Source organism: Rhinolophus ferrumequinum, chromosome 5 (assembly GCF_004115265.2).
Source record: "Rhinolophus ferrumequinum isolate MPI-CBG mRhiFer1 chromosome 5, mRhiFer1_v1.p, whole genome shotgun sequence".
NCBI classification, from domain to species: Eukaryota; Metazoa; Chordata; class Mammalia; order Chiroptera; family Rhinolophidae; genus Rhinolophus; species Rhinolophus ferrumequinum.
Window position 1 is genome coordinate 80,220,631 of NC_046288.1, and position 27,026 is coordinate 80,247,656.

Here is a 27,026-nt window from a genome sequence, read left to right on the forward strand (position 1 = left end):
GCAATCTGTCACTCCTTCCTCCTTCCTTTGTTTTCCCCAAAGGAGGAGCAGCAAAAACAGGAGCACTTTAACAAGGAAAGGCCTGCAGCCTCTTGGAGAAAGGAAGGATTTTCTTTGGAGGCTTATGTGTGGGCATGTGAGACAAACTGGAAGCCACAAGTCGCAGGATAGGGGAGTGAAAGAAAGAACGGTCCAAGACAGGGACAAGCTTGAGTCTCCACCAGAGAAAATTCCATTTTCTTTTTGTCTGCCTCACAGTTGTTTAACTTTATGTTTGATTTCACCGTGTCAGCATAAATCAAGTGAAGTGAGTCTATTCATAAATCCCCTTCTTTATCAAGAATATTCCTCAGTGGCCCAGAACATTTTGTTTTAGGGACAAACTTTATACAGATCACTGTAGAGAAACACTTGGAAATAAGATTTCTCCACAAATAATACTGTATCGTTCTTTCTGGTCAGCCACCTTAACAGCAAGAAACAATTTCAACACCCCACACCCGGCAAAAAAAAGTAAATGATCCCTGCCTTTCCTCTGAGATTTTTCATATATATTCCTTTTTATCATTTTTTACTGAAGCCAAATAAAACAGGAAAAGGAGCATGGTGTGCTAGATGTGAACATTTTATTACCTTTTGATTCGGGATGTATTTTGTAGGCAAATTCTTAAATTGGTTTAATGGTTTGAATTTCATTAGGCAATGAAGAGTCTCCATTGGATGTTTTGGGAGGATTGGAACTGAAAGCCGACTTGAAAACTGAGGTATGGCTGAAAATTCAGTTACGCTGAGCTGTGAATGGTGTAAGGACCTTTCCCCATATAGGTATATGTCCATTTCAGTAGTATATAGCTCTTATTTTCATTGTACTAAAGACGCTTAAGTATTACTGTTGTCACATCCTGTGGGGGGAGCAAAGAACTTCAATAATCTCAGTAAATAGTGCCATTATCAATTCCATTTACTCAAACCAGAAACCTAAGAGTCACCCTCAGTTTCTCCCTGTCACCCCAGATGTAATCCGTTGTCAGTTCTTACAGGTTCCATTTCCAAAATATAACGTGAGTCCATCTGTTTCTGTTTCTATAGTTTCCACCGTAGTCTAAGCCACTACATCAGGTGTGTCCCCCTTGGACTTCCTTCTTCTCAGGTCCCTCCTTCAATCTGTGATTCGCACAGCCCTGAGAGTTACCCTGAAAAACATAAATAGGTCACGTCATTACTCTGCTTGAAATTTCCAGTGGCTTCTCATCATACTTTGAATAAAATCTAGTTTTTAATCATGGCCAATGTGGTTTACATAATTTAGTCTTCATGCTCCCTTTCCAGCCTGATCCCGTGGCTCCCGCCAAGTATACATGACAGGATAGTGGTAAGCAGGGGGCCGTGAACAGGGCATGGGGGCTCAACTTACCCAGCAGGAGCAATGGGTATGCAGATGGGAGGGCTTGCAAGGAGGACACAGAGTGAAATTTTGTAAGTACAGTAGTACCTCGGTTTTCCAGCGTCTCTGTTGATGAACATTTCGGTTTACAAACACCATAAACCCAGAAATAAATGCTTCAATTTTCGAACACACCTCAGAAGTCGAACATGTCACGCGACTTCTGCTGAGTACAAGATCCTGAGGCCTAGCTGTCGGCTGTTTTCAACGTTTCGGAACTCGAACAGTCTTCTGGAACAGGTTACGTTCGAAAACCGAGGTACCACTGTAGAGTAGTAGTAGTTTACCAGAGGAGAAAGAAAAGAAAGCCTTCCAGGCAAAGAAGCGTATTCTAGACAGAGAGGAAAGGGCCGGGCTGATGGTGAGTCCCAGACACTGCAGTGGTTCCAGGTAGGCTGTGGTATAACGTACGCCTGGAAAGGACCAGCACCTGACCAGGAAGGGCCTTGTGTGCAGTACTAAGTTGGAGTCTTAATTTAAAGCAATAGGACAGCCATTGATGCGTGAGATTAGCTTGATTTTTTGTTTTGTTTTATTTTTAAAGGCTGGCAATATAAAAGCAGACTTTATATTGTTACAAGATGCTGGGTGTTTTGGTTTAATTCATGTGAGGTTAGCCTTGCATTCTTGTTATAAAAACCTCAGTTAACTTGTTTTTTATGGTGCTTTGGACTTTTTAGATGTTTGTACCATCAGAGGAAGAGAAAGATCATGAAATTCTAGCCCCATCAGAAAGTCCATGTGGGAGAAAGCTGGTTGGAATGGGTAAGCTCTTTTTAGCCATTGTTCACATTATTTTTTCCTTGCATGTGATTTTACCTTTCATTGCAGCTTAAGATCAATAGCTGCTTCATAATAATAAGCTGACAGGCCATATGAATTTAACATATCATACCTTTTGTTACGAAGCGGCAATCAATTTTATATAAGGTAGTTGTTTAAATCTGGTATCTCCTAGTCCTTGTGGCAAAAAGAAAGTTCTTTGAGCCAACTCTTCCTCAAGTGTTGTGTCTCCCTTCCTGCACTTGCAGGCGCTTTCACTGCAGCTCGTTTCCAAAGGCAGGTCTGTAGCACGTGGGCTGGGCCTGCTTCTCTAACTCCGCCACTCTTGGCCTGTGGACTCTGGCCGTTCCCCCAGTGACTACACCAAATCCACTGCAAGTTTGCATAGCCTCTTCTCAGTCTCTCAGTGCCAGTCTTTTTTAATTCTATTTTATTAATTTTTTTTGGTTTATATTAAAAGTATAGCTAACATACAATCTTATATTAGTTTCGGGGGTACAGCATAGTTATTCAGCTTTTATATACCTAAAGAAGTGATCACCACGATAAGTCCAACAACCGTCTGATATAATACCACACTGTCACAATATTATTGACTATATTTTCCATGCTGTATGTCACACACATCCTGTGACTTGTTTATTTTATACCTAGAAATTTGAACCTCTTATTCCCTTTCCCCTCCTTTTTAAATGTATCAGTTACAGTTGACATTCAGTATGTGCCACAGTTTTAGGGTCCACTGCAGACTTTTTAGGGGAGAGCCTCAGTGTCAGAAAGGATCAGGGCAGCAACTCTCAAACTCTGGTCTCGGGACCATTTTACGCCCTTAAAAATGATTGAGGACCCCAGAGAGCTTTTGTCATACGGATTATACATGTTGCCATTTATCAAACAAAAAATTAAAATTGAGCAAGCTGTAAAATACGTATTAAACTCATTATAATGAACTCACTCTAAGTTAACATAAAAAAATGTGACATTGGTTTACATTTTTGCAAATCTCTCTTAATTCTCGGTTGATAGAAAATAGCTGGTTTCTCATGTCTGTTTCTGTATTCGATGTGCTGCTATTTGTTGTCCTGGTTGAAGTATATGGAGAGAGTCCAGCACCACACGTACCGTGCATGGCTGGATTTTACTAGTCTCTTCAGATAATCGTAGGTGCATCGTGTGGCCTCTGGAAAACTCCTTTGTGTACTCATGCGTTTAAAAGGTGAATAACATCTTAGTAATATTGTGACAACAGTTTGGACCTCTTAATGGAAAGTCTCGGGACCTCCTAGGGATCCCTGGACCACACTTTGAGAACCAGTGGGTTAGGAAAATGGAAATGAGAATTGTGCCAATAGAGATTTGTTTATGGTTTGTACTCTAGTCATTATTTTACACTTTCTTCTGATTCACACATTCACTAGGAAAAATAGTAATAAGAACCTTAGAGTATTAGACCAAATTTAAAAGCAAATTCTCTCTTTTTTTTTTTTTTTTACAATGTTGACATGTCAGTGCAAATCCGATGGAAGTATCAGGGTGATTCTGGTTGCAAGTAACAGAAAACCCTGTAAAGGAAATGTATTAGCTTGTCTTAGTTCAGGCTGCTGTAGCAGAATTCCATAGGTTGAGTGGCTTAAACAACAAGTGTTCCTTTCAACAAGTATTTCTCTCAAGTGGTGGTAGAGACTGGGAAGTGCGAGTTCAGGGTGCCAGCCTGATCATTGATCATGTTCCTGGTGAAGGGTCTCTTCCTGGTTATGGCCACACATGCCCTTCCATGGTGCATGTAGAGAGAGGGAGGGAGAGAGAGAGATCTCATGTCTCTTCTTCTCATAAGGACACTAACCCTATCCTGGGAACCCCACCCTACAATCTCATCTAAACCTGGTCACCTCCCAAGGCCCCACCTCCAAATAAATACATGGGGGATTAGGGTTTTGATACGTGAATTTGAGGGCCACAAGCATCCGGTCCATAGCATCCACAAAGCTGAAAAGGAAAGGCAAGGTGATCTGAGAGCGCGGTTATATCCCCAGAGACACATCTTGAAAAGGCCCAATTTCTTCTTCCTTGGGCCCCAACAGAGGTCATTGCTTTCTTGTTCATGGCCTCTGGAAAAACATCTTTGTCCTGTGGTTCTTGGCCAAAATCCGAAGACTTACTCGAATTCGGATTAAGTAGCTGTGTCCCCCCTCAAAGAATTGCTGTGACTAGTGACTATAACTTTCTGGTTGACTTAAATTAAGGCAAGTGCTCTGTCCCCAGGGCAAGAGTGGAGTTGATGTCTCTGGGAGCACACTGCCCTGGGCCAGTCCGGGCTCTGAGGAAGGACAGAGCGCTACAGCGTCTCCTGCAGTCGTCCCAGCGCTAACTTACTCACGGGGACGATAAACATTAGTGAGCCAGTGAAAGTACTGGGAAAATCAGGATGGCAAATGCAGTCCTGCCCTCGGGGGTTCGCCGAAATGGCCAGGCGCGTGAGGAGGTGCTGCCTGTAACAAAGATCCATTCATGTCTTCTGGGCTTCCCTCAGCTGGGCAGGGCTTTGGGGACGGCCTCCGTTTTAGCTGACCCAAGCTCTCCCTGCCCTTCAGTTATAGAAAGTAAGCTACATAGACGTGCACAATAAAGTCCCCCCTCCTCGTGAGTACAGTTGTGTATTTAAACAAAAGTGAGGTCATAATATTTACACAGTGCTACAATTCCTTTTTTTTACTGAGCCATATATTGTGGGCATCCTCAATTGTCGCTGTGTACAGATTGACTTCATCTGTTAGCTCAACAGCTTGGACAGTAACCTACAATGAATTTTCCTGTTTGTTAGGTCTTATAGTAATCTCCAGTTTTGTAGTTTTTACTATTATAAATAAAGCCTCAATTAATTTCCATATGCATGTAACTGTTTCCCCAAGTATTTCCATAAAAGTGAATACATATATTCTGAATTTTGATAAGCACTTGTCACCACCCCCGCTCTCCATTTTGGAGCCAAATATTGAAGGATGAGTAGGTGTGTATTAGTGGAAAAAGCTAAGAGAAAGGCAGTGTGTAAGCAGTGTGTCTGAACCCTCACCCGGGACCACCTGCAGTGGTCAAAGCCACCAGAAAGGGCAGCCTTCACAATTTGTGACCTGCCAGCCTAATAAGCTGAAGTGTCTATCAGGCAGTCCCAGAAGACCACCCCAAGACCTGGTAAGCCCTTCGTGCTGGCATGTTAAAGCCCTAACGATGACTGATCTCTCCAAAACTGAGATAGATGCATTAGTTAAAATGTGTCCGCATGTGTTATAGTAGAAATAATTAACATCCCATTTGTTAATTGTCAAAAAGGTAACATTTGGGGAGTGCTGGAGTCCTTTGTTCCCACAGTTATATTTCAGATTACTGTGTTTGGGTATGGTTCAATAAGAGATCTACTTACGTAAAAGGAAGTGCTTTAGAAGAAAAATGTGTGTCCTGTCATTGTTGAGTAGAAACAGTACCTTGCACTTCAAGTTTCCAAAGAATATAAATAGACCTTTGCTGTTGGAAGGGATAAGAGCTAACTTTTCACTCGATGGCATTATTTTTAAATGAACCAGTGTAGCACTGTGGCTTCACGGTACAGGTCTCCACCTTCTGAGCGTCAGACGATCAGCATAGGTAAATCAGTACTATGTAGTGCACCACTGCCATTGTAAAAAGTCAGGTGGCATTAACTTCTGTTGTTTTTCTGGTAGTGTGACAGAACATGGACTGTAGAAAATAATTGGTCAGAACTTCATAATTCATAGAGGCAACTAGGCCACTTAGCAACATAGTCCTACCTAACTGCCCTAAAACGCTCTAAATTTTTTTCTCTGGTTCAGAAACAATATTCCGTTTCCTTATTTCTCATTTTTTGTTTTTGAACAGCTGAAGTACAGAGGGAGCCTTTGTTGGTGAATGAATCACTGAGTGTAAGTCACTGTAGTGGTTGGTTTGTTGTCATTGTTGGGGTTGTTTTGGTGTTTTGAGAGTGATTGGGGAGGGGTGTCTGCATTTTTTTAGGAGACAGGAGGCTTTTGGTAGCATGCTGTCCACTGGAGTTCAGCATACTGATGAGAGTTTTTACTTGTTCTTTTCCACATTCAACTGTATCCACAGATGTCATGAAATGTAGTTGTTTTCTTAAAAAAGTAAAACTCACTCTGAATTCAGCCCCACTGAATTTAGGCCAATGTCATGAAATAGAACAAAGGAAATAGAAGAGGCCCAGATCGCTCAGACTAGAAAACTCACCTGGTACATGGGTGCTAACGAAATTCTTCAAAGAACTATGAACTTTCGATTGTTCGTTATTATTACAATGACATTGCAAATTGGACCGTGATGTTAATTTGTTAGGGTGATGTAGACAGATTTTATTTTGAAAACTAAAGTTCACTTTATGTTTTTGGAAAGCTTTTCTTTCTAAAGATACTAAACTATAATTGCGATATATGCATTTTTCCCCCCACATGTGGCTCTCATAATCCCTTTTGTGCTTGAAAGGACATTTTTTTCTTATTTCTGAATGCATTTATAGGGGACCTGATATCATACCAAGAGTGAACATTTTGTAAAAGGCTTGCAAATCGCGGGCAGCCACATTCTTTCCAGTGCCCCTAGAGGTCTTACTACCCGACAGCTGTGACGTCAGAGTCCTCAATGCCAAAGCATCCCATTTCTATTAGGTGGGTGCAGAAGTAAATGCGGTTTTTGCAATTGTTTTTAACCTTTTAAACTGCAATTACTTTTGCACCAACCTAATAGCTAGACACACGTACACAGTCTGCTGAATAAGGAGGAGGAGAAAAGCCCACTTGGTTTGATTCAGGTTTACCCTCCAGAGCCAGTGAGGCAATTGTAAGGTCCCCCAGCATGGCTCCATCCTACTTCCCAGGTCCCCGGAACCCCTGAACCCCAGCAGCTGCCTTTCCCCATCCAGGCACAACCATCCTTCCGAAATACACATGACATTCTGTAGCTTGGATTTAGAACATTGTAGGACATTCTGAGACTTCACCTCAGTAAAAAAAGAAAAAAAGGACAATTGACAAGATTTGCCAAGGGGAAATCTTATGACAGAATCCTTTAGCATTTTTAAGTAAAAAATCGTGAGGGATTGTTGGATGGGAAGAGAATTCATAGAATTCAGAAATATTTTCTCTCTGATTTCTTACTCTCTTGCCATAAACATTTTAAAGACGAGAATAAGCACAGTGGGATAATTTGTTAAACCAAAACTTCTTCAGAAGGAAGATGCTCTATGCTCTTAAGCTTCTGGGTGAAATAGAAAAGAACACGTATTCCAGCTCCTTCAGCATTCCCACAAACGGCCAGATGATGGAAATTACCTTTCTTTTTTCCTTTCTGCCTTCAAGACTTGGCAGATTATCCATAAACAACCTTTTTTATTGTATGTTTAGGTCGAAAATTCAGGCTCAAGAGCAAATGAAGACATTCACAGCAAATCTCATGACAAAGAAGGTAAGTTAATGAATTTCATAGCAGTAATTTTCATAGTAATTATAATTACCATTCGTTCAGTGCCTTCTATGTGCCAGGCCCTGTGCTAATTACTTCCACATTTTCTCTCGTTTAATTAATGTGATCCGTAATGCGAGTGTTAGCAGCATGACATCTGTAGTTGAGGAAGGGCAGGCTGTGGAGAGGCCCGGTAGCTTGTTCAGGGCCATGCAGCTTATAAGTGGTGCCTTGCCTTAAATAGCTACTAGAACTTTGCCAGTAACCTCACAGTGGGCTCAATCCAGTGTGAATACAAAATGTTTAGTCCCCTGTGTTTGTACCATAGGCGTTCTGTGCTAACTTTTGACAGGAAGTTTCAATTTGATACACCTCAGAGACACCACAATTACCATATTTTGCTGTGTATAATGTGCTCCCGTGTATTAATGCACACCCATGGTTTTGGCCCAAACTTTCAGGTGAAAAAGATCATTTAAATTTTTTAATTCAAATTTTTATTTGTTTATATTTAGGTGCTTGTATTTTGTATTGTAAAGGAAGATTAGTATTTATTTTTTAACATGGTACAAGAAATTTTATGTAACAAATAATTACAAAACACAAGAACAGATACAAGGTAGAAGAAATTTTATGCACCGGTAACAAATTTACAATATTTAGGCATCATAGAAGGCCAAGAACTCTTCCTCGTTGCAAGTTCCTGGTAAGTTCAACAAAATCGATTATCATATTCCAAGGTATTTTGCATATGAATATTGTTAATTGATTTCTAGAGTTACACTTTTAACTCACAACTATAAATAAAATAATTAAAAACATTTATATAGATGTGGAATTAGTACTACCCAGGTATAATGCGCATCCTTTTTTTTCCTTCACAAATTTGGGCAAAAGAAGTGCACATTATACACAGCAGAATACAGTATGTAGGTGTTTTCCCAGGGGTCAGGCCTCATTCCTTGCAACCCTGGAGGCTGCCAACGCCCGGGGAATAATTGTCTGCTCACATAGAGAATAGAATTGTGTTTATTCCTACTGATTTTTTGATTCCCTATTCCAAGAATGGGGAACTAGGTCTTAATCACCTGTAGAGTTAGTTTTATAATGTGTGACGCCATACCTGGTTTTGTCATATTTTAAAATTTAGTATACTTGCTTCAGATGCTTTTTTTAAAGTGCTACAGATACAGTTGAATCCCCGTTATCCCCTTCCTTAATCCCAGTCTCTCTTCCTTTTATCTACTCCAAAGGGAACCACTATTCTGCATTTGCTGTATATGTCTATATAAACAATATGTGGCATTATGTTGTGTGCGTCACGTTACATATTTGTTTATTCAGCATTTCATTCCCAAATTGTGTCATGTTGATGCTGTACAACTCTAGTTACTTTATTTCAATTGCCATTTAGTATTCCATTGTGTGAATATACCAGTTATTCTTGTTTATTTTGTTGATGGACATTTCAGTTTTTTGCAACTTTCCCCGCTTACAAAGAATGTTGACACGTGTGATCTTGTACCTACTTCCCAGTGCATATGTGGTGTACCGGTAACTCCAGGTGTGCAAGTGCTGGGTTGATAGGCACCTCTTCAACTTTACTGAACGTGCCAGATTGTCCCCAGTTGGTGTACCAGTTGTCACTCCATGCCTTCTCCCATATTTGTCTATGGTATTGACTGTTTCATACTTGTTACTGTGCTGCTACACGAGCTGGGTGGTAACACGGCTGCCAAGTCTGCCGTGTTAAGTCCACCGACCCTCTTGCTCCTTGAGCCCAGTTACTCACGTCTAGAAATGGAATTCCTGAGACTTACCTGACATCACTGTCATGAGGGTCCCGTCACCATCATTTGTAAAGTGTTCTTTCCCCGCTACACACACCCTTCAAATAAGTATTGGAATGAATAAATATTTAAGGTTTTTTTTTTTTCCTTTTTGTTATTTATTACTCAGAGATCTCCAATGGTAGAAAAGACAACACAGAAGCTGTCAGAGGTCACAGTGTTGAAGCAAATCCTAAGGAGGTGGGTTTTCATAAGAAAATCAAGATTTCATATTTTATAGATAGTGTTTTTACCTGCACACAAAGGCTTTACTTCTTTGTATATATTAAAAATAAAATGGAATTGTTCAGAGTTCTCCATGTCACTTTTATCTGTTTATGCTCCTGTAATGTTTAGGTAATTTGACAGTTCCCAGGATTATTTGGACATGTCCATGTTGTACAGTCAAGAATGTTTTTTCATGTACTGCCTTTCATCAACCCTTTAATGGGCCATTAAGAGAGGAGAAAAACCACCAGTTTATTTGTGACATGCCATCAATTGTAAGACACAGGTTGACTTCAGAGATGGTAAAACGAGAAATATTTTTTTAAAAAACATATTTTAGAATTGTTAAAATATAGTATGTACCAGAAACAGATTTGCATATTTTCTATGCGTTTACATTCAAATCCCCCCCCCAAAAAGACTCAAGCCAAGAAAATGAGTCTAATTGAAATCTAGATACCAAAAGTAGTATTCTAGAATTTTTAAAAATGTATATAAAAATTTATTCCAAAGGCTAGAAGCTAATATAATGTGCCCTCGTTTCAGTAGATTTGGATCCAAATTCTATTGCCTTTAACACACAGTCATTCTTAATTCCAGGTTGAAGAGGAAGAAAGACATATGCCTAAAAGAAAAAGAAAGAAGCATTATCCCTCTTCAGATGATGAACTGGGTATTTAGAGTATTTATCTTTCTGTTTCAGCCACCTTTGGGAAACACATTATTTTCACATATAGTGGGCCAATAACAGAAAATTCTAGAGGGTAGTACAGTTGACCGATGATCAACATGATCACCTGCACAGTCAGAAATTCTAGTGTAATTTAAATCGGCCCTACACACACCAATTCCCAACTGAGGATCAAAACCACAGTTGACCCTTGAACAATGAGTGTTTGAACTGCACAGGTCTGCTTACATGCAGATTTTAAAAAATCAAGCCCACGTTGTTCAGGAGTCAATTGTAATTGTTTGCTTTGCAGCTCTAGAGTCTAGTTTGTTTCCAGACTGACTTGACACCTCCAGGGCCTTTTCTGGACTTGACCTAAAAGTAGGTTGTTTCTTGGGGAAGACCCAATGCCTGAAACTCACACAAACCCAAGCTCCCTCTGTCACCTGGGCTTGGGATCCAGCCAGGTGCCACCAAGTTCCTTATTTGAGATCATAATAAACAAATGGTCGGCAGGGCTAGTGAAGCACTGTAGGAAAGGGGCATTTAATAGCCCCTCTGTGCTTCATTGTTCACTTCCCTGCGGTCTGTACAATGCCATCCAGTCGAATGTGCCGCAGCGATGGAAAAGCTCTCGTCCAGTCGCTGCTAGCCAGGTGTGACAGTTGAGCACTTGAATGTGGTCAGTGTAAATGAAAGACTGAATTTTTCATTGTATTTAATTTTAGTTTAAATTTCAGTAGCCACATGTGGTTAGTGGCTACCATATTGGGCAGTGCAGAGACTTTTATACTTGAATACCTGAGACAAAGCACAAATTCAATACTTATTAAATAGCATGTGAGAAAGAATAGATACTTTTCTTTTTTGGTTGAGGAACATGTAATTATTTTATAATTATTGAGTTTATACTGTGCCTAGGTATTATCCATGGTACTTTATACCCATTCACAATAACTATGTGAGTTAGGTATTATCACCATTTTAAAAGAAAATGGGATTCTGAGAGATTGTGACTTTATCTCCACCAAGTATATCTGAATCCTAGCCAAGCCCATGGTCTTAATCACTAAGCTGTACCCTTACGTTACTGGTTCAGGAAGTTAGTGTGTCTCTGGGGACCCTGCCCTTTCCATAGAACCAGCTGTTTAGTTGATGTCACTTGAGTATTTGTGTATTTTTTATATTATATGTATGTATATATTTTTTATACATATTTGTGTATTATATATATATGTATACATGTATATATATGTAAATATACATATACATATACATATATATATTTTAGGCTTTGTCAGGGCCAAGGCTCAAATCACATGCCATTATAAATACATTTAGAATAACTTTGGCTTCACTGTATCACAAACCTAAGAAAGAAGTCTCAAACTGTCTTAAAATAGAACTGTGCATTTCATTTTTCATTTAACTTTTATTCCTTTGTGGTTCTGTCCAAACTGATTTACAGATGATAATCCAGATGTCCTGGATTCCAAAATAGAAACCGCACAGAGGCCGTGTTCTGAAGCTGAGCCACAAGATACAAAGGTATTCTTTCCACATATTAATTTTAAATTCAGTAGGTAACCTGATTATATCATTGTGAATACTAATAATATTGTTTCAGTATCCCTTTTATTTTATGTATCTCTTATAATAATCCCTGTATTATAAAAGTTGTATATTTTTTAGGCCTCAAAAAAAACCTAAATATTGTACTTTATAATTTTATACTATAAGATTATATTTTATCACAGTTTAGATATAATCAGTGCTTAGCTTTTTATTCAAACATAATACTGACTTCTTTAGGTTTCTAGGTGCTTTCTTCCAAAGTGTAGTATGCTGTATTACCGATACACTTACCACCACAACAGGGAAATACAGTGACACATATTATTTCAAAATGTTAATATTCCGCCATCTCTCTGCCTTACCTCCTACCCCTAAAAATATGTATAGTCCAGGGATGGACCTTATACATTACCTTTCTCTCCTATGATTTACTTCCATCTTAAGACTCGGGGAAGTGGCTTATAGATTTTTATTTCTGCCCCTACCTTCTCCTGTTCTAGGCCCGACTTTCTCCGGTTGCTGGTAGATACCTCTTCTTGGATGTTCTTCCATTTCTCAGACTCAGTACTTCTCATTGTCTATTCCCAACTAGCTCCATCGCCTTGTTTTCTCTTTCCCTAATTTATTTTTTTCCACCTTGTTCCAAAAGTATTTAAGTCGGCTTATAAAACTATATGCAGCTGACTTCCAGCTCATTAAAACCAATTCAAAGTCTCTTTTTCTCCTAATAAGTGATAAAATAAATAAAAAGTAGTAAAAGAATTTTAACAACCAAAGAGGGAAAGTCACATATGGTCATGAATTTCAGTCGGTTGTAGCCGAAGAAAGAGGCGGGCTTCTCAATTTTAAGGCCGTACCCCCTGCCCCGTCCTGAGATTGTGCTCCTCGGTTTGGAGAGAAGCAGCTTATGGGAGGGCATCTTTTTATTTCCCCTTCAATTTTGTATAAGTTTTTTTAATGTTAAATTTACATAAACTATCTTAATAATAATGTTCAGTAAAAAATCACATACATAGATAATATTTTCAGTATTTTAAAACAGTACGTTTATGTCTGCATATTATGTTAGTATTATAGTGTAAACATTTTAGCATTTCAAGCTCAAAACTTTTTTGCAACCAAGGTGAATAATTTGACCATTGGGGGATCGTTGCTGTGAATCAGCCCAGCCGGATACCCAGAAATTCTCTTTAGCAGTTCGCTTTATCCCTTCCCCCAGTTCTCCTACACCACCCAACAAAGGAAATAATCTGTTGCAAGTTCCTCTCTTCCTTTGAGGTTTCTCACGAAAAGACAAAGTCCAGGGTGAGAGAGAAGAATGATTTCCAATTTTTAGTGGGGGAAAAAGAATGGTCTTGTTGCTTTGTAGTTGGACCTTATCTCATGCTTCTCTGCCTTCAGAGTTTATCTTTTTTATACTCTTACCAGCAGCAGCAATAGTTACTTTGTTAAAACAGTTTCCAACAGACTATTCTAAGAGACCACTGGGAAATTGTTTTTGAAATAGAAAGGACAGCTCTGGAAGGATAAATGGAGACAGTTTGAAAAAGAGGCGGCTTATCTTGTTCAACTTCCCTATAGGAAGAGAACTTTGGAGATTTGGAAGAATTCTCTAAAACAAGTCCTAACACAAATAGCACTGCTTCCAGGGCCCTGGAGGACAAAGGTGAGTGCTGCATCTGCTGAGGTAAATTGTTTTGAGGGTACACTAATCCTTCACACGGCCGGCGTCTCTCGCCAGCCCTCACCAACTAAAGCTGCATTTCCCCCCTTGATTTCCCTTCATGACACAGCCACTCATGTGCTTAATATTCGTAGGGTTTGGGTGTCATTTCTCATTTGGATCGTAGGCTACCCAAAGTGTGCTGCTTGCCAGTTTACCAGACTCCAGCTCCTTGACTCGGTGGCATAGGCCTGAGAGTGGAGTGTGTGTGTGTGTGTGTGCGTAGGTCACCTTGGGGGTGTCCCAGCGTGAGGCAGTGACAGAGCTCTGCGTTTCTGCAGATGATTATAGCAGCAGTGAAGCTGCTGGCGAGAAGACAGAGCAGAATGACGACGACAACATCAAATCTCAGGAGGTAAGGAAAGTCTCTCATATTTGTTCAGATTTATTTAAGGACTAAAAGCAAAGAAAATGTGTTAAATGCCATTCCCTCAAGTTTTTCTTAAGTACTTTTGAAAGCATTGAAGGAGCTCTTTTTTTTTAAGTGCAGTGGATGCCATTTCATACAGGGCATTTTATTAGTCTAGTTCTAGTTAATTTTGTTCTCTTCATCTTCATTTCATCCAAACATTTGTATGAGACCTCCATCTGTCTCGGCCAGAGCTATACCTTTGTGGCCACCCCAGGTTTCTGACCCGGCACCTTAGCACAGACAAGCCAGGTACCAGTTCAGTTCAGATATGGGAGTGTGAGGTGGGGTGCTGCACCCCGGAGTCTGGACAGAATGAAATGGGCCGCAGTCGGGCCTGCAGAGGGCCTGCACGGAGTGCCACCGGGGACCCAGTTTCGTGAGGCACAGGCAGGGTTCCTGGGAGGTGGCAGGAAAAAGGTGGACCCCCAACCTGCCTGCTGTTGGCCCATTCATCTTTGCAGAGAACCCAGGGGGCACAGAATTACAGTGGCCTGCGATAGGCCCATAAAGATCTTCTAGGAAACCATTGCCAAGTTTACCGGTCTTGATACAACTTTTCAATAGTTCTTTCTACTCTCTCATACTCAGAGGCCCTCTTTATTCTTTACAAGGGATAATGCTTGGTGACAGGTGACTTAGACTGAACCTACATTTAAATGGGCACACGTGTTTATTACAGCATTGAAAGCTCACACTTGCTGAGCGCTTACTTGCATCACCTCGTTATCCCAGAATCTGCGCGACTCTGAATTCATCCTGTTGTTGTCAGTATTTGAGGTGAGGGCACTGTACTGAGGGAAATGCAGCACTACGCCCAGGGCCATACATATATCTGTCAAGGGACAAAGCTGGGACTTGAGACCTCTTAGGACGGAACTTTAAGTCTCATTTTGAGACAATGAGATAACCTTTGTATAATAGAAGATAAAACTTTTTCATTGCTGCTTTTTTTAAACTTTCCTCCTTAGGAAGATCAGCCGGTAATTATTAAAAGGAAAAGAGGAAGACCTCGTAAACATCCTGTAGAAACACCATTAAAAACGAGTAGGTATTTGGTGTGTTTTCAGTTCACACACAAGGAATTTTTCAACTGATTTTCTAAAAGAGGTTTATTTTTGCTTTTTTTAGAAGAAGACTGCAAAACAGATACTGGCATTAGCACTGTAAGTAATTACAAACGATGACAGCTCTTCAGATATTTGCTCTTGATCTGGGAGTGTACACTGCAATATCTAGTATTTTGAATTTTATTTCTTTAAGTATTTACAAAGCTTTAGAAGACTTTCTTAAAACCTTTCAAATAATATCTCGATTACTAATACCTTCATGTAGGCATAATTATGTTAGTTGTGTGTTCTTCATTCTGATTCCTTCCTCACTTAGAAGTTTCTAGGGACTTACCTTCTTGCGGTCACCCTCAATGAAAATAATGAAATTTGCTGTGTTACATGGTTTTTAGATAGTGACTTCTTCATGGAAGCTCCTAATGTGTCTCACCATCTTACTACTTTCTGTGACATTCCATTTGTAATAAACTTTGCCCTGATTGCAGTGCAGGAAAGTCCTCAGTGATACTTTATCTTTTTAAACATTCTTTTTTTTGACCCTGAAGCATATACCCCACAAAATCGTTGTACCAAGACTTCATTGCATGGGTTTCAATGACAGCATTGTGAGAGGGACAGACATAGGTCCACTGACCTCACAAAAGCAAATGAAATTGAAGCCTCCACTCTGCCACCTACTCCCTACTCCCGGATCTGTCACACTGGGCCTATCACATGACTCCCCTGAGACTCCATTTCCTTGGGTACAAAATGGTATAACAATACCTGCAGTGCTTATCCCATAGAACCATTGTAAGACACCAAACCCGAAGCAGCACATGTGGCAGCGGGTTTGCTGGGCTTGGAGAACTTCAGCACTGGGCTGTGCTGCATCTCAACCCCCAGGGCTCCCGGCCTGGCAGCACAGTGGAGGGAGGGGCTGTGGTTACCCCAGTGGAAGCATAGGCATCAGTAATCCACTGCAGAAAACAGGATCCAAACATGCTGCCTACATAATAAATAAAGGTCCTAATCCTTGTGTGCAGTATGGACTGACTTTCTGTGTGATGATGACAAACTGCTGACTTCAATTTTTTGTTCATTTGTTTAAATTTAGGTAGAACAGTCTCCACCTGGTGGCAAGCTGCAAGTCGTGCAGACAGGTGTGTGTGACTAAGGAAGGGCAGGGAGGCTGCTGCGGGGTACTTTTACAGTCACTGTTGCTCGCTGAAGTGGGCGGCCCCCTTGGTAAGAACAGTTGTCCTCGTGGCCACCAGAGGCCGTGTCTGAGCTTTTCCTGTCATCCTAGCCACTCTTGGTTTTAGAAGTCAGGGAAGCCTCCCGAGAGGAGGGTGAAGGCAAGAAAAAGCAAAATAGGCACTTTGCCCTGTACAAACCCTAATTTACTGGGTATGTGTGAGGGAGAAATAGGTCAGCCTGGGAACCGGGCTCTTATCAAGAAGACAGGAATTCAGCTCAAAACCCCATTGTTCTCAGGAGAAGAAGGATTTTGAAAGCAGCCTGTGTAGCATACAAAGCCATGATGCAAGAGAGAAAATTGTTTCAAGGATGTTGTCCTCATTGCAAAATGTTGATAAAGATTAGCTCTGGATGGTAGGATAACGGAAGTATTCCTTGTTACTTGTTACCATTGCCTTCATTTTTCAGAGTTTTTGCAGTGTGTGTATATTTATTTCACAGTTTAAAAACTTTTACATAAAATCAAGAAGAGCCATTGGTGGGTTTTGAAGGATTGACATAGGCAAAAAGATGAATGTGACAGCTTTTTGGATCAAATAAATAGCATGGTCAGATCAGGAAAGGACGTATTCTGATCACCAAGGTCAAGCAAATGTAGAATTTAACAATTTCTCCACATTTAACTATCTGTGATCTTGTGATCATACCTCACTTTTTCTTACCTCTTGTAAGATTGAGGTTTGTTTGGTTTCATAGGAGAAGATTCTGCTTATGTTTGGTTTTTAACCAGTTATTATTCCCAATATTATATTTTAAATCCACACAACCAGAATTTTTGCAACTTGAATGCCCTTTAAAGACTCTAAACTATGTGATTATGCTTCGGGTTGTTGTTTAGCAGTAGTTTCCCGAACCTGGGAATGATGACCTGTCTTTAACCAGTTTAAGACAGCTTCTTGTTTTTCGGCCGTTTTCTTGGTTCAGCCTTTCAGTCTACGTTGTATATTGAACTTGAAGAAAAGGGCAACAGCTACAGTCTGATCACTAAGAAGAAGTACCTTTGGGTTGTTGGGTGTCTTACAAGCATCCCCATAACTTGAGCTCTTTGAAAGGAGTGCATGGAACTAAACCTCATTTTCTTACCAAGATATGTTCTCAGAAAAGTCTAACCTCTACAGAAAGCAAATACATGAAGAATAGGCATACACTACGCAACACAGGCTGATCATACGTACTTTTTTAGTTATGCTAGCAGAAATATTTGGAGTCAAAAGAACTTCTGAGTTATGTGACTGAACAAATTGCTTAAATCAAGTTACTGGAGTCTCATTTTTCCTAACTGAAAAATGGGACTGAAATATTTGCAGAGCTACGTGGAGATTTCAGTGAAGTCTGCAGTCCTGACCTGACGCTCCTGGTGCATCACGGGGGCTCCCGCAATGTCCCCTTTCTCCTCCCTTTCTGGGTTGAGAACAATGAGTTGTGCAACAGTGCACTAACTGGCACTGGTACATTCAGTCATAAGCAACAGGCCAGACTGTTGACACTTAATTTGACACTAAGAAAGTAGTAATGCAGACATTTCCGTTTTCTTAAAGATGAATCCAGTAAAGAAGCAAGTACCCTGCAAGAAAGAAGTGTAAGCAATGTAAGTGTTAATTTTCTTATCGAGAAATATGTCCTTTAGATATAAACTCAGTCAGTACTCAGGGGGCAGCCTTTTCAAACTTAATTTTATTGCTTCTAGGATGATGGGGAAGAAAAAGCAGTGGCAAGTGTGCGTCGGAGAGGAAGGAAGCCCAAGCGTTCGCTCGCTCTGTCCGATGATGCTGGTAAGTTCTTAGCAGGTGCTTGATTACAGGACTTGGTCATTTCAAAATCACCCTTTTAAGAGTTTTTTCTTTGGATGAGGAAGAATTCAGTGGGGTACAACTAGTATTAATATCACATAAATACGTGTGAAATGGCTCTAATCCCGTGTCAGAAGTGGTACGTCCCAGATGCTTTTCTGAGTCCATGTGAATTTTTCATGAATGCTGGCTGTGAACTGCCTAAGTAAACTCTCCCAAATGTGTTTGAGATTAAGTTAAACAGTTGTGAATTGCAAGTGCAGAAAGGAGGAGGAAATGGAAAACCACTTCTTCTGCCTCCAAGTCCCTAAGACCCTACGTTCCAAACTCCACGACTCTTGCCTTTGGAAGTATCTTGGGAATTGTACAATCCAGGTGTTACCCTTCTATTTGAACAGAATCCTCAGAACCAGAAAGAAAACGCCAGAAATCCATTTCTGAAACAACTGAAGACAAGAAGGAGCAGGAGTCTGATGAGGACGAGGATGAGGAGGAAGAGGATGAGCCCTCAGGGGCCACGACACGGTCTGCCAGCAGATCGGAGGCTCAGAGGTAATGGGCTCGCCGACTCCCCACAGCAGACAGCTTCGGGTTTCACGGGACTCTGTTCATGCCTCACTCGTGCCTCGGTAGGAGCTGTTTCTTCTCATTTTATCTTCAGCAGAGAGCACGTGCTCTCAGCCCTCTTGACATTTCGGTTCTTGGAGAACCTGTTTTCCATCTTAAACCATTATGGAAGGTCACGTCAGAATCTTTGCTGGGCTGTAGATACCTGTTTGGTGGAACCTGTTCAGTTCCTTTACAAATGTGATGAAGCATGAGTAGACGTCTCTGACACTGTGTGCTGAGCACGTGGGTCCCTGTGAGCTCCGTGCCTCACTCCCGAAAGAGAAACAGCAGGCCCAGCCGGCCCTGTTGGAAGGCATGTCTGAGCAGCGCCCTGTAAGAGGGTGGTCGCTTGAAATTACCCACAGGTGACCATTGTTAACTTACATAACTGGTAATTTTATGTTTCCCAAACCCTAGTGTAGCCAGGATCCTCTGGAAAAAAAGAGTACCGGGGTCAGGTGAGTTTGGGGAATGCGGTGAGCTCTCTCTCCCTAAGTCACAGGGTTAGGTACAGTGTTAAGGGCTTGGCAGAGCCCTCAAGGAAAGGAACCTGTTACTCTTTGTCTAAGCAAACATCATAACCACCCCCACCCATGTCATGAGACCTGTTAACGTCAGGCAGTGTTTCTTTCCCCACGGCACATTTTGAGAAATGTTGCATCACTCTACAGTTAATAACTTTCTGGAGCAAGAACAGTTTCCATTTTTAATGGATTCACGGGCTATTAATCTTGGTATCATCTTCTATAATTTCCTTATCCAAGATTAATCAAAAAGTTCAGGAACGTTTTCTTCAAGAGTATGACTTTACTAACACCTGTCACTAGTGTAATAGTAATAGTGTCTTGTATTTACATAAAGACTTACAGTCAACCTATTTCTGATCCCTCCAAACTCGCATATTATTAGCCATTCATGCAATGGTTTCATTTTTCAAAGAATCCGATTTTCAAGCTGAAAGACTTAAGGCGCTCATATGGCTAAAAGGAAGGTGGTGGACTCGTATTTGTTCTTCAGGAGGGGCTGCTCAGATAAATAGAAGTCACAGAATCCAGATTCAGCCGACAGGAGAGGGTGGGGGTGCTGGAGCGCAGAATCCCAGCATTCGGGTACAGAACACCCCACCTGCACCACCACCTCCTCGTAAATAGTCGTGGGAAGATCGCCCGCCTCAGAGAAAGTTCCACAGGCCTTCTAAGCATCGTCAAGTCAAGTGAGTGGCTTAAAGGAGCTCTCAGGTTTGCCTTTGAAAATGCATTCTTCAGAACCCTTCCTTAGTGACGTTAAACCTTTGGATTTACAGATGGGTTCTTATCTCTTTAGTTCTGATTCCTTGGCATTGCGGGATTGGTTCCAGGTCCCTGGCATCTTCATAATCTCAGATTCTCGGGGTTGGTGGGGTCTCGGCAGGCCGGTACTGCTGACCCCCCAGCGCCTTGGCCCGCAGCTGCTCCGAAAAGGTCTTCCTGCTCCTGCACGTGCCTCCTGGCAGGAGAGCCCCCTCCTGGCACAGTCTTCCTTGCGTTCGCTGGAAGCTGGCCCTCCCGCTCCCTGCCCCTGAAACTCTGGAAGGCAGCCGGCCTCTCTTCTTGTTCTGAGCCTCCCTCATCCCCGTCCTCCTCCGCGGGTCTGTCTCCTCTTTGAGAAGCAACGTTCTACACCAGGTGCGGGCTGACGAGTGGCTGTGGAGGGGCTGCCCCCCTCGTGTGCTAGACTCGGCTTCAGCGCACCGAGTCGCGCCGAGCCATCGGGAGTCCCCTCAGCGTGGACTGCTCCCACTCAGCAAGTCTTTGTGCTTAGCGTTTCCGCTGCTGAGTCAGACCTCCCCCATGCGGTGTTTGCTTGTGCAGTTGACCATTTACACCTGGTTACGGGCCTTCACGTTTAGCTTTGTGGATTGTACTTTCTTGAATCCTGGCCCCTTGTTCCGGCGAGCACGTTGGGGAGCTTTCTCTTGTCAGCCAGTGTATTTTCTGTGTATCCGAGTCATCTGTCTCTGAATCGCTGGACACGGTCTTGCACAGTACAAGTCAAGCAGACTTAGTCTCAGATGACGTGGAGATCTGCATGTCAGCAAAGTCCAGAAGACCAGCCCTTCTCCTGCCTTTGCTCCCCGTTCTCGGACTCACCCCGAGGACCCCCGTCCTTGCTAAGCGTGCCAGGGCCCGAGTGTTCAGTGCTGCCACTGCCCAGTGTTTCTGTAATCTGTTTCAGAAAGCACCATAGCGAGCCATCTGCACGTGCAGCATCCAAACTTGGCAGCCCAGACACAGTTTCTTCTAGAAATCGCCAAAAATTAGCAAAAGAGAAGTTACCTACCAGCGAAAAAGTTAGTAAATCTCCCCCATTAGGAAGGTAAGTCCCTGCTTACACTTCAAGTCATTTTTAACCCCAGAGACTATTTTTCGTACAGTAAAACTTTCTTCCTAAGTTCCTTGAAGATTTTGTCTTGCCAGATACCTGTCTTTGGGGATCACGAGTTTCCCAGATGGAAACCTACTCAAAAAGGAATAGGAAGGGTGCAGGGGGTCTCGGTTGCCCCGCCATCTGGCCTCCCCCCACGGCCTCCTGCACAGGCTTGTCCTCGGCCCCTGTGAGCCTTACGCGCCGACTCCTGGCCACCAGGACCCAAGGCGAGGCGTGTCTCCTCCTCAGTGGTCACAGATCCGAACGCTCAGTTAAATCAGCACAGCACACAGTCAGGCAGGCGACAGCCCAGAATCGTTTCCATTTTATCCAGAGCGTCGGAGGGGCGATGAGGTGACAGGAGGGCAGCTACTTGTGGCAGAGGCATTCGCCAGCTCTGCACGCTGCAGTCTGCTCACCTGACGGCCTCCCAGGTTGTCCTGAGTCCTGCCCCCTGCCCCCTGCCCTTCCTGTGCTACTTCTTCCTTCAGTGCCCTCACCGCCAGCCCCCCGTAAGCCAGGGCCTTCCGTCCTTCACACCCCCCTCTTTAGGACACCTCCCACCTGCTTCACCCATCCTCCTGTCTCCTTCCTGCTGCCTTCCGGTGCAGTTGACAGTGGTATGTGCCGTTGCTTCCGGTATCTTAGCTTTGTTTCGCCCTCGGAGCTGTCAGCTTTGTCCTTGTGATCAGACTTCTCTTACTCGCTGTCCATTGCATGACAGCATCAAAAAATACAAGACTCTCCGCAGTATACAAACTGTTTGACATCTCGTATCACATCTGGTCTGCACAGCAGACTTGGATGTCTGCATTCTCTTCTCCATGTTATAAGGGAAGTGATCCGAAATGCGGGGCAGCTCGCACATAGATCCTCCCGTTAGTCCTCATTAAAGGAGGAGTCATACTTACCCTTGTTTTATACGTGAGGAGAAGACTCGGTTCCATTACTTCTCAGTATTGAACGTGCAGACCAGTCACGGGGAGCCTGCGTCTCTAACAAGCTCCCAGGTGCTGCCAGTACCGCTGGTCACAGACCACACTCTGGGTGGAAGGAAAGGCCCTGGGTGACCCACCAGGGTCACGCAGCGAGAAAGAAGCGTGCCGACTCCATGCTCCTGTTCTCTGCTCTGTGGCATGGAGCGGCTCTGGACACGTCTGTTCAGTAGGCAGGTGTTGTTTAGTGGCTGATGGCTTCTCCTGGACACTGTTTATAATGGTCCATTCTCCCGGCACGAGTAGGTAACGTGCTGAAACCACGTCATGTGCAACAATATTTGACTCCGTTTGAGTTTGTTTACCTCTGCTGTCAAGGGAACAATAAGGAAAATATGTCTTCCTGTTGGTGAAGTCCAATTTCTCCATCTCGTGCAGTTTTCGTGTTCCAGGTCCTTTCATCACTGACATGACATCTGCTGGCAGACGTGCCGGGCTTGGTACTGGGCACTGCAGATGGGGAACGAAGAAAACTCAGCAGCGGTCTGAGGGGAGGCATGTGTGTGTGACTTGCAAACTTTTTTGACAGCAATCCACAATAAGTATATATTTCGTAGTACTGCTGTTGTAACTGAAACAAAAGTTTTATGACTTAATAGATGTAACACCAGGGGTATTTTCTATTGTGTTCTATTAATACGTTGTTGTAAAATAAAGGCTGTAAACTGCAGTTTGAAAAAAACCCAGAAGTTACATGGTAAGTGCTGTGGTGAAGATAAAAGGGCCGGGGACTTCCCAGCGCCACTTGCTCTTGCAAAGTGACAGGGCTTCCCAAAAGCAGTTGCTTTTGAACTGAGGCTTAAAATGAGGTTTACCAGATGGGAGGTGTGGGGTGATTCCAAAAAACAAAAGTCACATGCCGGAGCATGAGAATGTAAAAGAACGTCGTGTGTCTGGGGATGGGGACACTCCGGCAGGACTGTAGCCAGGGTGGTGTGACAGTCAAGGGTAAACAATCAAGGACTGTGTGTGTGATGCTCTGGGTGACTTTGTCCTGAAAGCATCAGAGAGCCAAGAGATACAGACGTAACCACAGCTGTACAGATAGGTGTAGATACAGGTAAATGGAACAGTGACATGATTAATTGAGGTTTCCAACAAGTAGTTCTCGTGGCGGATTGGAGAACAAACGATTCTTGTGGTGGGTTGGAGGCCGCTGGCAGGGAAAGTGTCCAGAGAACTCTTCCCAAATCCCTGTGCCTGTTCTTACAGTGCCGGCTGTCATCTGTGACCCCGCACTGTGCAGCACGATGGTACACATGCTCAGACATAGGCTGCAATCCTACTGTGTTCTTCCAGTTGTTTCCACTTGGGACAGTGTGCGTGGGACTGGCTGTGGATTATTTTACGGATAGAAGAGCTGGGTCCCAGAGAAGCAAGTTGGTTTGACCAAGGGCAACACCTCGAGTGTGCCAAGCAGAGCTGGACCAGCGCACAGGCCCGCGCCTGGGCCTCCAGTGCCCTGTGTGGCTGTGAGGGGTCAGCAAGTGACCTCTTAGCACGAGCTCTTCTGCAGGCTCCTTTTCCTGTATCAGCGTTTCCGGGGCTTTCTCTCCTTGGCTCTCAAGTTCAAAAATCTTCCCTTTTTTTAAAAAAAAACTCCCCAATTATTTGAAGCAGCTCCTTTTAACTCTCGCCACTGCCTTGACTTGTTTATTGCAGATCAAAGGCCCAACTCTCCCCTTCCACCAAGCGCAAGAGAGAGGCCAGCCCCCCTGGGGCACGCACGCGAGGCCAGCAGAGAGTGGAGGAAGCCCCAGTGAAGAAGACAAAGCGATAATCGTGCTGCGCTGCCCCGGCTGGTGGGGGCAGTGGGGAGCGGGGCCGAGCCAGTCCTCGCGCCTCGAGCCTCGGGCCGTAGGCTTTTTTTTTAACCAGGGAAAGGACATGCATGTGCTCTAAGTTCCTAGGTGCAAGCTTTTTCTTGTTATGTTTTAAACAGCTTTATAAACTATTGTTCATAGAAGATACTATGTACATTTATTTCAGATAAATGAAAATAAGTTTACTTTGTATCTGAACTCAAAGTAGTTGTATATTTTAACATTCAAAATTGGGATTTCCCGATGTGACGCATCACTAATGCAAACCCTCCCGGCCCCTGAGACACCAGGCTGCCTGCTGGTCACCTGTGTACAGTATATAAACATGTAAAAATAGGTTGTATTTTACTCTGTGTATGATGCTAATCAATGAACACTTTATTTATTTTACAGAGAAAACTTATCTGTGAACTTTACTATATATCTGTTTATTTTATTTTATTATTTTCTTTTTAATAAAAAGGTTTTAAATGCTATGCAGTCATTAGTAGAAATGTTTTAGGACTCTGCCTGCCCTGTAACTATCTGAATATGAAGTGGCAGGAAATACAGAATCTTCTTGCATGTATTCGAGTAACGTAGTTTAGTTCAAGGGTCTCCATTGCTTTTCTGTTCACCGTTGTGACTCTTTTAAGAATGTAACTTGTTTTTAGATGATACTGGCATCTGTGGCTTTACTGCCAGCCTCACTGGCCTAAGAGATTCTGGTTCAGGTCAGCTTAAAAGCCTGTCCCCGGCAGCAAGAAGCCCTTGTGTTCGTTCCTCCCCGCGGCTGTTCCGAGGCTACACCCATATCCTTCCCATGTCGTCTTCTCGGTGAAGAGAAATGCATTGTCGATTAGTTCACTCCTGTCATGCTTCAGGATTTTATGTTGTTTTATACATAATTATTTCAGGATAGAAACTGGCTTTACTGCTAGATTCTTTTTTAAACATCTTTTAACTCCCATGTGAGCAAACTGTCCAACTTAAGTTTTTCATAAGGTTAAACTTTTCTTAAGATCAAATTTGTCTCTAGCAATGATGTGATGAGTTGCCAAATAATTGAGATTATTTTAAAATGTTTTATTCATATTCTTGTTTTGTAATTAAAATTTACATTCAGTGTGTGAATATTTGGGGGGCGGGAGGGATTCAATGTAAAGTGGATATTTCTGTCATTTTACATGGTTTCTTACTGAGGTTTTATATATAAATTATAAAATGTTTCCCAAAACTTCGTGGTAAGAGTTTTTTTTTCTGAACTTTAAAATTTCTCCCTGTGAAAACCATTTCTTCGCTTTAAATAATTGGTCTTCGATACATTGTTCCATTTTTACATGCATATATGAGTCATTGATGGCATCTCTGTGGGTAGAATCGGCCGTCAGATTCTACCTTGGGATCTGGAAGGGACCTGACCTTGAGGACGAGGAACACGAGAACGCCTCCTTTTCATTTATGTGGATGAGTTTAACCAAAGCTCCAAAACCTAAAGGGATTTGTCTTCAAGTTAGTCAAGACTGGGTTCCCAGGCTCCAAATTCCCTACCGATCTTGGCACTTAGTTTGTGTTGGTCACCTGAAGTGCCTACCTGCAAATGGATTGTCAGTGTGGACCACTGTGACTCCCTCAGCTCAGGAATGCCTGCCCTGGGCGTCACATCATAGGACTAAGTAGTTGGCTTGTGAGGAAATCCCTCTCATAAAGTTGGAGCTAAATATTGAAACTGCATATGGAATTTCTGGTGAGAAAGCTTCAGTGAGTCTGAAACCTGGTGGAGAGGAAAGACCCTCGGGGGCACACTGGAAGCCCATGAGAGCAGTTCTTGGTCACGATGATTTGGTACTCGTGTTAGGAGGGAGGAGGTCGGGAATGCTAAACATCCTACAATGCACAGGACAGTCCCCGACTCCATTTCTAGCACTAGAAATACCCCCAAATGCCAGTAGCTTCCTCCACAGACCTGCTGAGAAACTGGTAGGCCACAGCTCAGGGACTCCTGCCACCGCTTCACTTCTCCGTTCATGACCAACCCGAACGGCACAGCACATCTGTTTTTCCATCCAGAGCAGAGACGAGGCTGCGATCATTTAAGACAAGACACTGACGGGGCTCGTCCCTGTGTCGAGTGGCGTGTCGGGTAACCCACACAGCCCTTTTCCTACCACTTCAGGCCTCTCCTCGGGTATGCCACGTGACCCACCAGCTACCCTCCTGAAAGGCTAGAACCTAACTGACTCACCTTACCCACCCCAGGTATGACCATCAGGTGGCACTCTTCCCTGTGAGATCCCATGGTGAGTTGGTGACAAACGGGACTGAATTGTCTTCAAACCGCCAGGCCAGGGTTCTTTCTGCTAACTCCCAGGGGAGGGAGAATTTGTATTTCTACCTCCACTGCCTGGTTACTGACCTTGGGACCATAGTACAGTGAAGGTTTTCCCCAAGCATGTCCGCAACCCATCAACCTAGTGACTGAGTAGGGTGGGGCGTGATTCAAGCTCAAAAGAAAGACTGGAAAGTGTTGCTTTCCTCTTTTGTTTATTTGCTTCACTTTGATTTTTGTTTTTATTTATTGATGATCCTATGTGCAGGAGTACATTTCCTAAAATTGTCGCTTAGCTATCTGTGTGATTAAATCGAGATCTAGAAGTTTTTCATAATACACTGACCGAGACACTTTTGTCAGGGTAAGAAAAAGAGTTGTACAGCAGCATTTTCCACCGAACTGCTACTCTGGGCAAGTACTCAGTGGTTGGGCCTCCTGGGCATGCCCAGTACCAGGAATGCAAGGATGGACCCGTCTCGAGAGAGACAGAGGGTGACAACGTGAAGCAAATAGCTGAGCTGCACTGAGACTGGTGTCCAGTTCCAGGACACAGCAGCGGACGGAAAACTACCTTCCTGAGGGAAGACTCGCGAAGGACTAACTCCTGGCAGACAAGAGGAAGGGTTTGGAGTTTGTGC

At 42.9% G+C, this 27,026-nt stretch overlaps 1 protein-coding gene across 1 annotated transcript in view; it reads left to right on the plus strand.

The window, feature by feature from the left end:
• BOD1L1 (biorientation of chromosomes in cell division 1 like 1) overlaps positions 1 to 25,200 on the plus strand; it is a 51,456-nt gene extending 26,256 nt beyond the window's left edge. The window contains exons 11-26 of the mRNA XM_033105421.1: positions 700 to 764; positions 2,125 to 2,209; positions 6,119 to 6,162; positions 7,654 to 7,714; positions 9,671 to 9,741; positions 10,369 to 10,441; positions 11,907 to 11,986; positions 13,595 to 13,679; positions 14,018 to 14,091; positions 15,117 to 15,192; positions 15,277 to 15,311; positions 16,312 to 16,357; positions 17,993 to 18,042; positions 18,142 to 18,226; positions 18,643 to 18,796; positions 23,917 to 25,200. Coding sequence (XP_032961312.1) covers positions 700 to 764; positions 2,125 to 2,209; positions 6,119 to 6,162; positions 7,654 to 7,714; positions 9,671 to 9,741; positions 10,369 to 10,441; positions 11,907 to 11,986; positions 13,595 to 13,679; positions 14,018 to 14,091; positions 15,117 to 15,192; positions 15,277 to 15,311; positions 16,312 to 16,357; positions 17,993 to 18,042; positions 18,142 to 18,226; positions 18,643 to 18,796; positions 23,917 to 24,034 — 1,202 coding nt within the window. The 3' untranslated portion in view covers positions 24,035 to 25,200. The remainder of the gene's footprint in view (positions 1 to 699; positions 765 to 2,124; positions 2,210 to 6,118; positions 6,163 to 7,653; positions 7,715 to 9,670; positions 9,742 to 10,368; positions 10,442 to 11,906; positions 11,987 to 13,594; positions 13,680 to 14,017; positions 14,092 to 15,116; positions 15,193 to 15,276; positions 15,312 to 16,311; positions 16,358 to 17,992; positions 18,043 to 18,141; positions 18,227 to 18,642; positions 18,797 to 23,916) is intronic.
• The last annotated feature ends 1,826 nt before the right edge of the window (positions 25,201 to 27,026 follow it).